At 36.6% G+C, this 14,525-nt stretch overlaps 1 protein-coding gene and 1 long non-coding RNA gene across 5 annotated transcripts in view; one reads left to right on the plus strand and one right to left on the minus strand.

Moving 5' to 3' along the window:
- LOC108711038 (dynein heavy chain 3, axonemal) overlaps positions 1 to 14,525 on the plus strand; it is a 555,753-nt gene that overhangs the window by 506,136 nt on the left and 35,092 nt on the right. For all 4 annotated transcript variants that reach the window (XM_018252361.2, XM_041586281.1, XM_041586280.1 and 1 more), the window contains 2 exons: positions 384 to 460; positions 2,074 to 2,367. In XM_018252361.2, coding sequence (XP_018107850.1) covers positions 384 to 460; positions 2,074 to 2,367 — 371 coding nt within the window. The remainder of the gene's footprint in view (positions 1 to 383; positions 461 to 2,073; positions 2,368 to 14,525) is intronic.
- LOC108711039 overlaps positions 11,522 to 14,525 on the minus strand; it is a 50,724-nt gene continuing 47,720 nt past the window's right edge. The window contains exon 4 of the long non-coding RNA XR_001934843.2: positions 11,522 to 11,858. This is a non-coding gene — a long non-coding RNA (uncharacterized LOC108711039). The remainder of the gene's footprint in view (positions 11,859 to 14,525) is intronic.

Below are 14,525 nucleotides of genomic sequence, written 5' to 3' on the forward strand. Positions count from 1 at the left end.
TTACCTCAGTATTCTACTGAGACACCAGTGCTGTACAGAAACAGTTTTTCACAAATGGCCAGGGAAACTGTTAAGACTGCACTTTTTTCAAGTGGCTGGCTCCATATACACATTTCTAGTTATAGTTATTGGAATCAGATAGCAGATAGATGAAATGTCAGGCTGAGACAGCTGAAATGTGTTTCAAAGCACAAAACATATTTGTTAATGTCATATTGGAGTTTAGCAGAATTTCTGTGCCTTGCCTTAATGTTAAAAGCTACTTTATTTGCAAGGATCATATATCCTCTTGTATATATTATAGTAATGTACAGGAGGCACTTTATTCTATTGTGCAATCAGTTCTTATATCTAAGCACATTGTTAAATCTTTTTATTTACAGAAATGAGTGGTGTGAATCTTCAGACAATTTCTCTTGGTCAGGGCCAAGGTCCCATTGCTCGGAGCATGATTGAAAAAGTAAGGGAACATGCTGACTGAGGTTATCATCATTTAATGTGAAAGGAATTTATAGAACATTGAATAGAGGACACATTCTTTTATTGCAATAACATAAGCAAGTTTTCTGTATGTTCAACGTGTTATGTATATAAACTATGTTGCCAAAAGTATCTGGACACCCATTTATCTTATTCTAAAATGGTGTTATATGACATTGGTCCTCCCTCTGCTTTTATAACAGCTTCTACTTTTTTGGCTTTCCACTAGATGTTGGAATATTATTAGCTGAATTTGCTGCCATTCAAACAAACAATTCATTTGTGATGCTCGGCAGGACTGTTGGACAGGCCTGACTCACAGTTGGAATTCCAATTCATTCCACAGATGATTATTTGATCTGAGGTCAAAACTCTGTGCAAGCCAGTAAAGTTTTTGCACTCCTGTTTCAGAAACTTATGTATGGGCCTTAGCTTTGTGCATGAGGGCATTATCAGGATGAAACAGGAAAAGGCCTTCTCCAAACTGTTGCCACAAAGTAGGAAGCATGAAATAGCCAAGAGTGTCACTTTGTGCATTTGTTAAGCTTTAACTGAACAAGGGACCCTAGCCCAAACCATCAAAACAGCCCCAGGCCATTATTCCTACTCCACCAAAATGTAATATTGGTAACATGAATTTAACTAGGCAGCATTCTCCTGGCATCCACGAAACCCAGCCATGTACATTAGAATTACAATGTATCACTTTTGTTGTGCATATTGATAATATGCACAGTCTGGAACTTGGCAGTGAGTTCCACCTATGAACATATGTTAGAAGTGGTTTCTGGTATGGCAATTGATACAAGCCACTGTGGACCATGGAGCTACCGCCCACCAGTGGAGGTAGTACTAGCACCAGGGTTCTCGTGTGTCAATAGGCACACTGTGTTCTATTCAGAACACAAGGCAGCATATAAAGAGCAGCACCAAGCGCAACTATAATGAAGTGCAAGAAGAGCCGTTTTGATGCAAGTACCTTTAATGAGTGGCATTTTCCATGCAAAGTCTGTGGAGACAACTGCACTTGTGGATGTAAATAACCCCTATAGTGTGTATATGATTATTTATATCACTCGCTTTCTGTGCATTGTTTTTAGTGGAACTTTATCTTAATTTCTGCTTCCTGTCCCTACAAAGAGTACTTAGCAGTTGAATGCATTATAACTCTCCATCACCACATGCTTGTTCTTCTTTCTCTGAATAACACTGTTACTTGTAATTATCAAAAACACCATTTCTCTCTACAATATCTTCATTTTAGTAGTGTCTCCTAATTTTCTGTTTCTTATAAATATTTTACAAAGAATTTACACCAAAAGGGCAACGATCCATTATTTCTTCCTGATGACACTCATTTATTAGCCATTAAAATGCAAATACATCTATGATTTTTAAATCAGGAAAATTAACATTAACACTTGGATGATTGATTAAAGGTCACAGAGACTATATAACTTAATTTCCTAGATAATAATTGTGTTTTAGATTTTTTTTTCTATATTGTTTGGGATTCAGTCTTAATTTTATATGTTGACAGGTGAATAATTGGCCTTTATATTTTTTTTCTCCTCAAATATAACATCTTTTCAGGCAGCTGAAGATGGCACATGGGTGATTCTGCAGAACTGCCACCTTGCCACTAGCTGGCTTGCAGATCTAGAGCAGATCTGTGAAGAGGTTATTACAGATTCAGAAAAGACAAAACCTACGTTCCGGTTATGGTTAACCAGCTATCCATCACAAAACTTTCCCGTATCAGTGTTACAGAATGGAGTAAAAATGACCAATGAACCCCCAAAGGGCTTAAGGGCAAATCTTCTAAAGTCTTACCTCAGCGATCCAATTTCGAATCCCCTTTTTTTTAATGGTTGCAATAAACCAGAGGTAGGATCTTTATTTGTTTTCAATTGTAAAGTTAATTAAATCTAACAATAGCATCAACATATACAGTATCATATATTGCAATGTATATAATATTTCACATTTTTTTTTTCAGATGAGATAAATAGATAGATAATTAGATAGTATGTGATATTTGAACTGTCATTAAATTAGAGCTCTATAAGAACATTGAGCATAAAGGAAAACACAAATTTGTAAAAAAAACATTCTTTTCAATGGTAAACTATAATATGGGAAATAAAACAAATTATATTACAGAGTACCAAAGAAACAGAAATGGGAATGGGATATATTTCCTGAGAGCTTTCGGTCTAGAGGCAAAATTAGAGATAAATAAAATGCAGGTGAAGATGGACTTAATACTAATATCAAAACTTGTGTTAGAATTAGTTGGAAGATCTTAGAGAGCAGATCTTAGAGAGCAGGAATCTATTTTGAAAGTGTAAAATGGACATCGTTTTTGCGTTTCTAACTATTTATTAATAAGGCATAGTGCCAAGCTCACTATAGTTTTGGATTTATTATACAAATGTACAAAGATTCAGGAAAAAATAAACAGATGTGTAAAGCCACTCAGTAATGTAACTTGTGAAAAACAGAAAAGAACCTGGAGGCTATAGTATGGTTGAACTGGTGCTCAAGTTTTCTTTGAGATAGTATTACACAATAAATGTAATAGTTAATATTCAAAACTTTATTTACATTACCAATTCTAAAACAGAATATGTATTTTACTTATGAATACAATGCTGCATGCCTTAAGCAGGGCTGTATTCATGAGTGGTGGCCTGGGTGAGGCAACATTGAGATGAGCAGGTTATTCAGTACCGTGGGTACATGGTAATAAAGGGGAATTGCCTTATCCCTTAAACTGGATAACTGAAGACAATTATGGGAAAGTCTTACATCTGAATAGCAAACTAAGGTTTGATACTTGTACAAATGTTGAGGATTCTGCATTCAGCTTAAACCAAAGCTTTCTGGTCTAGAATCAGAGACCCTGTGTACACTGCCTGCTGCTCCTCCTGGCTGAGACACTGTGGTTTTGGCCTGGAGATTAATATCAATGACTTTTCCTCCTGGCTGTAATGCCTTGTTAACACTGATCCTGCTGCAGGCAGTAGTCCAATTAAGTGGATATTTAAGCCTGCCTCCTACAATACCCTGGGCTAGATCATTGTGTTATTGTATTGACCACACCCCAAGAGTTTTCTGTAAGTTGTTCCTGCCCTGCTCTTGTTCTTCCTTTCACTTACTCCCTGCTCTTGACCTGTAGCCTATTATCTGGATTGCTGCTTGTCTGCCAGCTGCTCTGACTTTCTGCCTGTTTCATGAATTCTGTTTGCTTGCTGCCTGCCCTTGTGCCTGAACATGGACTGATTTGTTTACCACTTTCCCAGACCTATTGCCTGTATTCTGATTTGGTTTTTTTTGTCTGCTAATTATACACTAGGCGTCTTGTTTTTTTTTCCCTGTTTTTATTATTGAATATTTTGTTTAAACATCGAGTTTTTGTCAGGCCTCTTTAATGTTTGGAACTTTTTACTCGGCAAATCAGCTCCCTCTGGCTAGTTCAGTAGGGCCCCAAATAATCCCTGGTCTGGGAAAAAGAACTACATATTTCTCTTCGTTATAGGGTACCTACTGTATCATACAAAGATGATTTCTACCACTGGAGGCGCAGAACCAAGAACCTTGTGAGAGCTATGCCACCCACACTGGAAGGCAGCTGCAGGTGGCCATGTTGGGACACACGCATGCATATAATGAACAAGTCCACCAGCTTTAGCAAAAAGATCAGCTGATACATCTCACAATGAGGAATTATTTTTTAATACTTCTCATATTTATATTTATCTATTATACTGGCAAAATAAATTATTTATTAATTTCTACCAACTAGGGCTCATTCCCTTTTTATAACCAATTGCTTTGAGGCCTTTCTAAAAGACTATTTTCTTGAAGTTTCTTTATAAAAGGGTTTCAACTGAAATTAAATTTTCTTTATTATACTATGTAAGTGCTTCTTTTTTGGATGACATGGTCTTTGAGCTAGAATCTTATTTCTCTAATAGTCCCCTAGGTATCATTTTTACATTTTGGTTATTTTATCCCATTATATTTTAGATTTAGATGTAACCACTCTTGAGTTTTTTTAAAGAATTAAACATGTTTAATATCTAACAGTTTCATCCCATTTAATTAGTTTCCCCTTCATTAAAAATATATTTTATTATATTCAAATATTAATGTCTTGATGCAAATCCTAGGAGTACAGCTGATCTAACTGGCCCTGATTAAACTAAATTGCTGTATTATTTGAATGTGCATGTATGGCATCAGTGCTTCAGGACGCTCTGTCAATATCACGGATACCCCCATTGCACATGTATGGTAGATTTGACTATAATACTGAATTAGTTGCTGACATCATTAGCTGATTATAATCAGGTAAGCATATATTTCTCTCCTATTGATTTGCAAGAATCTCTATTTGTTTACTTTTAGCATAAATTACATAAAACTGTTCACTGAAACCTATTCAGAAGCACCTTTTGACATATCTCTGTATAATCAGATAAAAGGACTGGAACACAATGTCATTACTGTACTTAAAGGGATACTGTCATGGGAAAAAAAAAAAATTCAAAATGAATCAGTAAATAGATTTCCTAGATTTTTAAATAGATAAACCTAGATTTCTGCATTATACAATCTGTAAATGTTCATTTAAATACTGATTTACTTTGAAGTTAAAATTTGTTTTAATAAATGGAAAATCTGTTTGGATTAGTGACACTATTGACAAACGTGAGCGATGTATCATAAGAAAAGGTTAAAATTACAAACAAAATTGCAAATTGTCATAAAATATTACTATCAACAACACTGTAAAAGGTATTTTAAATGGCCATATGGCACAATGCTTTATTTTATATGTCACAACACTTTATTAAAAGTGCTTATTTTTTACTATCTTGCCCTAAAAGGTACTGGCGCAACAGCATGGAGAAGAACACTATGCATGCATTCTGAATAATAATAAACAGTTGTGTTTAAATTTTATTATAAAAATTGCCCTTCTTAAACATCTAAATTCCAAAAATATAGCATAAAAATTTGTCAATAAAACGTACACACAAATATATTTTATACAAATACAAATGTATCATAACCCAATCTAAAATATCAATTACAAAATTCAAAAATCTATCCATATACAATATTATACCATGCATTTATAAAATAAAACAAATAAAAAGTTCACCATTGTCTACAACCTGTGTTCTGGCTTCCTTGGCCATCACCTACATGTACGACAGTCAGTCCAAAAGTACGGTGGTTATCTGTGGTCAGATTTATACCTCATTTTTTTTCTACGGTAAATTTAAAAGCAGAGACATGTAAAATATATGTATGAATTTACAGTTAGGTTATTTGAATTTAAATATAAATTGACAAGTGATGGAACCCCAGCTCTTTTTTTACAGCCTAGAAATAAACTAATTCATACAGACACTTTTTGTAAAGAACTAATCCACTTTCAAAGTTTAAATGCTAGTTCTTGGAGCAGGGTATATTCTCCTTTCCTGTATTCTGCATCTCTTGACATGTACGTCAATTGAAATGCAGTTCCATCACTCAGTTTTTTCATCTCTGAATTTATTTTGTTGTATGTCTTCCGCAGTGTAACCTTGTCGTGCTTGAAAGATAGCTGAACTATTGCAGAGATATCCTACTCTGTTTAATGACTTGTTCAATATGTCACATTTCTAGTTTCATAAATGTGCAACACAACATAGGCAACTTTTCATTTGTCATTCAATCAAGTCAAGAAAATGTACACATTTTGTGGCATTTATTAATAAAATTGCTAGGATCACTTCTGGCATGGAAGAACTTTGTTATTGGTAGAACTGTTCTTAAGATGTACTAAAAATATTATAACAATACCAATATATATATTTGCATAAAAGTCAATATTGTATTTTAGCTGCTATCCCCAGAGAGGTAATTATATCAAACGTATTTTGTATATCAGAGGCTGATAGATTTCTGTGAAGTTTGGCACAGCAGGTTATAGTCTATGCCAGAGTTTGCACCTGTGGGAGACAGGTTGAACATGAAGCACAGGGAGAGTTGTTTTGTTGGGGTGTTTGCTCCCTTTAAATGGACTTGGCTATTGTTTATGTCAGACTGACAAGTTTTGGGAATGGATAGTAACTGACAAATTATTCGAATGATCCATTACATATATTAGACCATATAAGTCCACCATTGTAATGGCCCTCTAGACTGAAACATAATTTGAAAACATCATTTTTTAGAGGCAAAATTGTTCTTTAATTCTAGTTGCACCTAAGCCTTATAAATACTGTATCTTATATGATCTGTATGTGTTTATTGCACCACTATCAAAAGGTGTTCCATTATTAACTAAAATGTTTCCTGTTCCCTTGCACTAACCCATCTAGACACCTTTCATAATCTTCAAGCAGGACGGATGAATGCTGCACACAGACAAGGAGTTAAATGTTTACAAGTAGCCACATTAAAATGTTACATTTCCATTCATTAGACCTTAGGTGTTGTGCTTATGATTTGGAACATATGCCCCATGGTTTTCAACCTAGTAGTAGTGGAAACATAAGCATCTAACATTAAATTGACTAGGTTATGATATTCTTTTGGCCATCCTGAATCTAGAAGGCAAAGGCTTGTAGGCATCATATGATTCTTCATCGAGTAAAAAGTTAAGAAATTTGTATGCTTTCAAAGCTTTAATTAGTCTTCAATATAGTATCTGTGCAATGTATACCCAGCACTTTTAGGGGTTGGCAAAAAATGCTTATGACCTGATGTTGACCATTTACCCTATATGTGTGTAGGGGCCCATAGGGGTTAATTTGCCCCTATGGCTTTAAGGCCCCACCCTTTTCTCAGTTACCAGGCAAAATCCTGTGTAGCTCAGAGTTATTGGCTAAGAGGTGTAATGACAACTTCCTACCACACTGCACTATAGTGTGTGTAAGGAGTGGCCTCTTCTTCTTTGCTGCTGGATGCTGATCCAGCTGGGTGTGCCCAGGGGAGCTTGGATACAGCAAGGCCCAGAGAAGCAAGTGATCTTGAGAGAAGTCGGGGACCAGGAAACCCCGTGAATGAGGTCCGCTATAGTAGGGCAGACTTGTAATAGTCTCTCTAGGGGAGAAAGGCAGATAAGTAAGAGAGAAAGAGCAGCTGAAGCTCCAACTAGGATTTGCAGAAGGGAGTAGCTTCCCAGAGGCTCTGTGTGAATGCCTCAAGTGCAGGGACCTCAGTGAAGAGGGACTGTAAGGTAGAGGCTGCTTCCCGACAACTCCCTCGAGGGAATGGTTGCACTGATGTACTGCAAATGCCTAATGGAGTTCTGCTTCAGCTGAATTACCTGTTATCTGAAGCTCTGAGTGAGTTATACGTGTCTCTCCATTTGCTGTTTCTATCTATAAGCTCTTTGTGAGTCTATCAGATTCTGTGTGAGCTGTTTAGTATGTGTCATGTGCTAAAACCTCATCTTCTGCAGGAGTAAACCTGTGGTCGTTGTCTCTGTCTAATAAACCGTTTGTTTGTTTGTTTGTACCAAAGAACCTCCTGGTGCCCAAGTTTCTCTTTTTGTGTACAGTAGCCTGTGGGTTGTAATTCCACTACGCCGTAAAGGGAGAGCTTCCACTTAGCGAATGCCCTGACCCTGTGTGTAAGTCGCAGTGTGGCCCATGCTTATACCGTTAGCTGGACACTTTAACCAATTGTGGTCAAGATTGCCCAAACAGGTGCTACATGTGTTTCTGTGCACAGTTGAAAACTATAATCATTGCCCTAGAGACCTAGGTGCCAGGAGTTTTTATTGTACTTTCTTACTATCATGACGGCTATAGACACAAGCTCAGTGTTTGAAATATTTTATTTGGTTTCCACAATAAACCATAAAAAAATCAATATGATAACAAATAGTATGCAGAATAAGAAGATTAACACAAGCTCAGTAATGTACTGGTGCATCAGAGTTTCCATTTGGCATTTTAATGGTCTTAATTATTTGCCTGAGCACTGAACAGAGAGAGAGATGTACAGTAGTAGGGGTCATGTACTGGCTTTTATAAGACTTCCCTCATTGTCATATCCTTTTTTTACTTGTACAGGTATGGGATCAGTTATCCAGAAAGCTTTGAATTATGGAAAGCCCCATCTGCCATAGACTCAATTTTAATCAAATAATTTAACATTTTATAAATGATTTCCGTTTTCTCTGTAATAATAAAAGAGTGTATTGTACTTGATTGCAACCAAGAGATAATTTATCCTTACTGAAGATAAAACAACCTTATTGGGTTTAATGAACGTCGATAATTTTTTAGTATGGCAATCCAAATTACTTAAAGATAGCACAAGTTCCTGAGCATTCTGGAAAACAGGGCCATACCTGTACTTAATTTCCTGTCTGCCTTTTTTCATACAGTATTTCTGGTTGCTCTCTAAGCAACACCATGTTACCAAACACGTATGCTCCTACCTGCCAGTCTCTAACCTGACATTCATTAAAAAAGGTAGCAAATTAGCTACAGTCTTTTAAGGAAAGAAACAACCAAAGTAAACAACCAACAAAATGAACAGGGGACAAGAGTACTCTCTCAAACTTGGAAAGTGTCCCTCTTAGTCTCCCATTGAGTTTCACCTTGAACACTAATACTTGGGTGTTGTAGATTGTGGACGTTTCCAGTGTTGCATAATTGATAGTCTGCAAACTGTTGGAATTTATTTAAAAGCCTTGGCTCAGTGTATACGTTAGTCACATTAAGCCCCCAGTCTACCTTGGAGTCCAACAGTGAAAATCCTATGAAAAATTGATTGTTTTTCTACAGTACTGTAATTTTTAGGGACATTAAACAACATAATCCCAAATCCATGATATTTGGAGTTTTCAAAAACAAATTTGAACAGTGTCGTCCTTCTTTCTTGTCTTTCTTGTTCCTCTTCTGTCTTATCTGGACAGTATTCTTTTTTATTCTTCTGCTGTTTTAATCTCTGTTTTCACAGATATTAAATGAGCAGATCATAATTTCAGTGATAATTTTATTTTTCATAGGCTATTTAAATAACAATTGTATTTCATTTTCTGGTAACTTAATAACCTCAATTTAAGATATGAATAAAATTAAGGAGAACATAACAGTCTTACCAATGAAAAAATTAAAAGGTTAAGTAATTTGATCACTGATTTACCTCTATACATTTATATCAATACATGTGATTTCATTTGACAAGAGGAAATCTTGTCATTGTCAAATGACCACAGCCAATTCTCTTCGTAGCTGAACAAAACAGCAAGAACTGCATTAGAAGAATTAAAGTTTGGAAATGGGAATGACGGGAGGAGATTACATTATGTCCAGAGACAGACAAGATAACCCACACATTTAGGGAGGTGTCTATCTAGATTTAGCCAAAGAGGTGCAAAATAATGGATTGATTTATTGGACAAATGAAATCCATTTTAAAGGACTGATTTTAAATCAAGGTTTCTGCTACACTGACATTTTTATGTTTCTTATTAGACATGTCATGTGGAAATTGAGAACACTTTTATTTAACAACAAGAATTCTTTGATTACAGTGTGCTTCTGACACTGTAATTTTGCAAATTAAGGCCTCTGCCTTAATTTGCAAAATATCAGGCATCTCATTTAGGTTATAGTGACATTTACAGTAGTTTAGCCAGGCTTCTGAGAACAGAAATACATTTATAACTATAAACAGAGTGAATTCCATTAAAACAAACAAATGAAAAAGTATTTAACTTTTTTATTAGTCCCATAATAATAATAAATTGCAGACTGAAACATCAGTTTGTCAAGCTCCAATTTGTGTATATTTTAACTATACATAAACAAGTTTTAATTACATAGTTAGCTTAGTACTGTCAGTCACATGGCATCCAACAGAATGGACAAGGTACAAAGTGTTAAAAACATGCAAAGGACAACTTGCTCTTGGGCAGTACATGGGCATCCACAATCTTCTGCAAGCCAGGTGCTAGGAACAGGACTCCCTTGCATCACTTTTCTGGCACTCTAAGTGGAATACGTTGCACCTCTTCACAAACACTTGCACCTACCAATAGTAAAGGAGTAAAAAAAATAAAATAAAAGATAAATAGTGAAAAAGTAAACACCCCTTTCACCAACAGCGCACAGAGATGGATCATACCTGAAGCATTACATGAATAGGCGTTTTGACAGGTGTACTGTATATCTATATAGATAATTAGATTTATGTGTTTCGCCAATAGGGTTTCTCAAAGGCATCATGCTTATTAAAAATTTAACTTTACACTATTAGTGGATTTGACTATAAACTCTTTTACCCGAGCCACTAGGACCTGACAAATACTTGATTTATACATTATTATATTTTAAGTGTTAAAAGTTCAGAGGATAAAAGTACCCAAGTGCCACAGATCGTAGAGTCTACGATCTGCAGCACTTCTGGGTTGGGGAGCAGAGGAGCGACTTTTAACTTGCTCTATTCCCAATCGTTCCTCATCCCTAGGCCATGTGTCCGAAAAGTCGATCGCGTCAAAATCAACGCGTGTCAACACTATTCAGACACCCATTGACTTTAACGCCAGCTTAAAAATTTACCAATCAACCTTTCGGATGTGCATCCAAAATTGGACGTGGGCTTAAATTTTAGAGTTTCACGATTTTTCCCGAACTTTGCCATTTTGCGAATTTGCGGGAAATTCTCGAATTTTTCGCTGAAACGGGAGAAATTTGCCCATCACTAATCATGCTTTCACACATTCACAGCACTCACACATATTTGCACACATGCACATAACACGCAGTTTGCCAAGTATAGACAACTACGTCAAAGTCATCCCATATCTGGCCAGTCCTAAGCTCAATTTTCATTAAGATTTCAATTGCTTAATTATACATTTTACAAAGGGACTAAGTTTTACCTGCAACTTACTAGCTGCTTTCAAAGTAAAACTCCCAAACAACAAACAAGGGAAAGTTGTGCTCACCACTAATTTTTAAAAACAAGCTAGTAAGTTGCAGGTAAAACTTAGCTAAAACTAAAACTATTGACAGAATGTTTTGGGGATGTAGATCTAAGGGTATGTTTCCCTGTTTAGGATGTACACAATGTCCTTTTGTTTTGAAAAGTAAGGAGTTTATACATCCCCACACTAGTTATATGGTACAATTACGGGGTTATTTCACATGCATATCTAAATTTGCGATATATTTGTTGATATGTCCGTGTGGTCTCATCTATATAGGTGAGACCACACAGATGGTCAAATCACGTATTTCCCAACACCGATCCAGCATTAATCTAGGTAATATGAACTTGCCTGTATCCAAACATTTCTTGGAAAAAGGACATACTGCAGACCAACTGAAATTTATGGTGTTGGAAACGATACCTCCCTTGAAAAGAGGGGGAGATAGAGAATTAAAACTAAAACAGAGAGAGGTGCGGTGGATCAAAAAACTTGGATCATTATATCCCTCAGGTCTCAATAAAGACTGATCTATTTCTATTTTTCTAATCCATTAAATGCATATATAGGGTTAAACCAGTGTAGTGATGGATGTGGACCAATCATTATGCAAATTATGAAGTCATTTCCTGTTTGTTGCTTTTAAAGTTTCACGTGTATAATGCTGATTTTTTATATGGCTTGATAAAGGGCATATAGCTTGGCCGAAACGTCGCTGTACTGGTGTTTGATATGTAACATACATAGTAACATAGTAAGTAAGGTTGAAAAAAGACACATGTCCATCGAGTTCAACCTTTTTTTTTTTTTTATTAACTACCTATCTGCCAGTTGATCCAGAGGAAGGCAAAAAACCCCATCTGAAGCCTCTCCAATTTGCCTTATAGGGGGAAAAATTCCTTCCTGACTCCAAAATGGCAATCGGACTAGTCCCTGGATCAACTTGGACTATGAGCTATTTCCCATAACCCTGTATTCCCTTACTTGCTAAAAAGCCATCCAACCCCTTCTTAAAGCTATCTAATGTATCAGCCTGTACAACTGATTCAGGGAGAGAATTCCACATCTTCACAGCTCTCACTGTAAAAAACCCCTTCCGAATATTTAGGCGGAACCTCTTTTCTTCTAATCGGAATGGGTGACCTCGAAGGACCTACTGGTAAATAAAGCATTAGAGAGATTATTATATGATCCCCTTATATATTTATACATGTTCATCATATCACCCCTTAAGCGCCTCTTCTCCAGCGTGAACATCTCCAATTTGGCCAGTCTTTCCTCATAGCTAAGATTTTCAATACCTTTTACCAGCTTAGTTGCCCTTCTCTGTACCCTCTCTAATACAATAATGTCCTGTTTGAGTGATGGAGACCAAAACTGTACGGCATATTCTAGATGGGGCCTTACCAGTGCTCTATACAGTGGAAGAATGACCCCCTCCTCCCTTGACTCTATGCCCCTTTTAATACAGCTCAAGATCTTATTTGCCCTTGATGCTGCCGACTGGCATTGCTTGCTACAGCCAAGTTTATCATCTACAAGGACTCCAAGGTCCTTTTCCATAATGGATTTGCCTAGTGCAGTCCCATTAAGGGTATAAGTGGCTTGGATATTTTTACATCCCAGGTGCATGACTTTACATTTATCAACATTGAATCTCATTTGCCACTTAGCTGCCCAGATTGCCAGTTTGTCAAGATCATGTTGCAAGGATGCCACATCCTGGATGGAATTAATTGGGCTGGATAATTTTGTGTCATCTGCAAACACTGATACATTACTTACAACACCCTCCCCTAAGTCATTAATGAACAAGTTAAATAAAAGTGGACCCAATACTGAGCCCTGGGGGACCCCACTAAGAACCTTACTCCAAGTAGAGAACGTCCCATTAACAACCACCCTCTGTACCCGATCCTGTAGCCAGTTTCCTATCCACGTGCAAACTACTTCATTAAGCCCAACAGACCTTAGTTTAGAAAGCAGTCGTTTGTGGGGCACAGTATCAAACGCTTTGGCAAAATCCAAATAGATCACATCTACTGCCCCCCCACTATCCAGAATCTTACTTACCACATCATAAAATGCAATCAAATTCGTCTGACATGACCTATCCTTCATAAAGCCATGCTGATTGTTGCTCATAATGCCATTCATTAGGACAAAATTTTGAATGTGATCCCTTAACAAGCCTTCAAATAATTTGCCCACCACAGATGTCAAGCTTACTGGCCTATAATTGCCAGGCTGAGATCGTAATCCCTTTTTAAATATTGGAATAACATCAGCTTTTCTCCAATCCATAGGCACCATACCAGATGACAGTGAATCTGAGAAAATCAGAAATAAGGGCTGGTCTAAAACTGAACTAAGCTCTCTTAGAACCCGGGGGTGTATGCCATCAGGCCCTGGAGCCTTGTTTACATTAATTTGTATTAAAGCTTTTTGAATCATATCCTGAGTCAGCCACTGACTAGATTGAGCTGAACCATTTGCAATATACACTTTTGCAAAGAATCGTGTGCTGCTTCATTCCTTTACGTACAGCTTTTTCGCCAAATAACAGGCACGGCGATGGGAACGAAATTTGCGCCCTCATACGCCGGCCTGTTTATGGCAATGTGGGAGGATGAGTACATCTTTGGGGCTGACAATCCATACGATGATGACATAGTAGGGTGGCATCGTTATATAGATGATGTCATCATGGTATGGAGTGGCCCGGAAGATGACTTAAAGGGCTTCCTTAATTATGTGAATGATAATCCATATGATATCAAATTCACTATGCAATGTCATGCCAATCAGATCGATTTCCTTGATCTGACCTTCTATGTAGAAAATAATACAATAATGTCTAAATTATATAGAAAAAAGATAGCAGGAAACACTATTTTGAGAAAAGACTCCTATCATCCTTTACATACAGTTAAATCTATTCCTTATGCTCAATTGGTGAGAATCTATCGGAACTGTACAGACAAGGAAATCTTTGCTCAACAGGCTAAGGAAGAATGTAATAGGTTAAAAAGTAGGGGATATAGCAAAAGAGACATATCAGAAGCATTGGAAAAACTAGAGAAATTGAAAATTT

This window comes from Xenopus laevis, chromosome 3L (assembly GCF_017654675.1).
Source record: "Xenopus laevis strain J_2021 chromosome 3L, Xenopus_laevis_v10.1, whole genome shotgun sequence".
NCBI lineage: Eukaryota > Metazoa > Chordata > Amphibia > Anura > Pipidae > Xenopus > Xenopus laevis.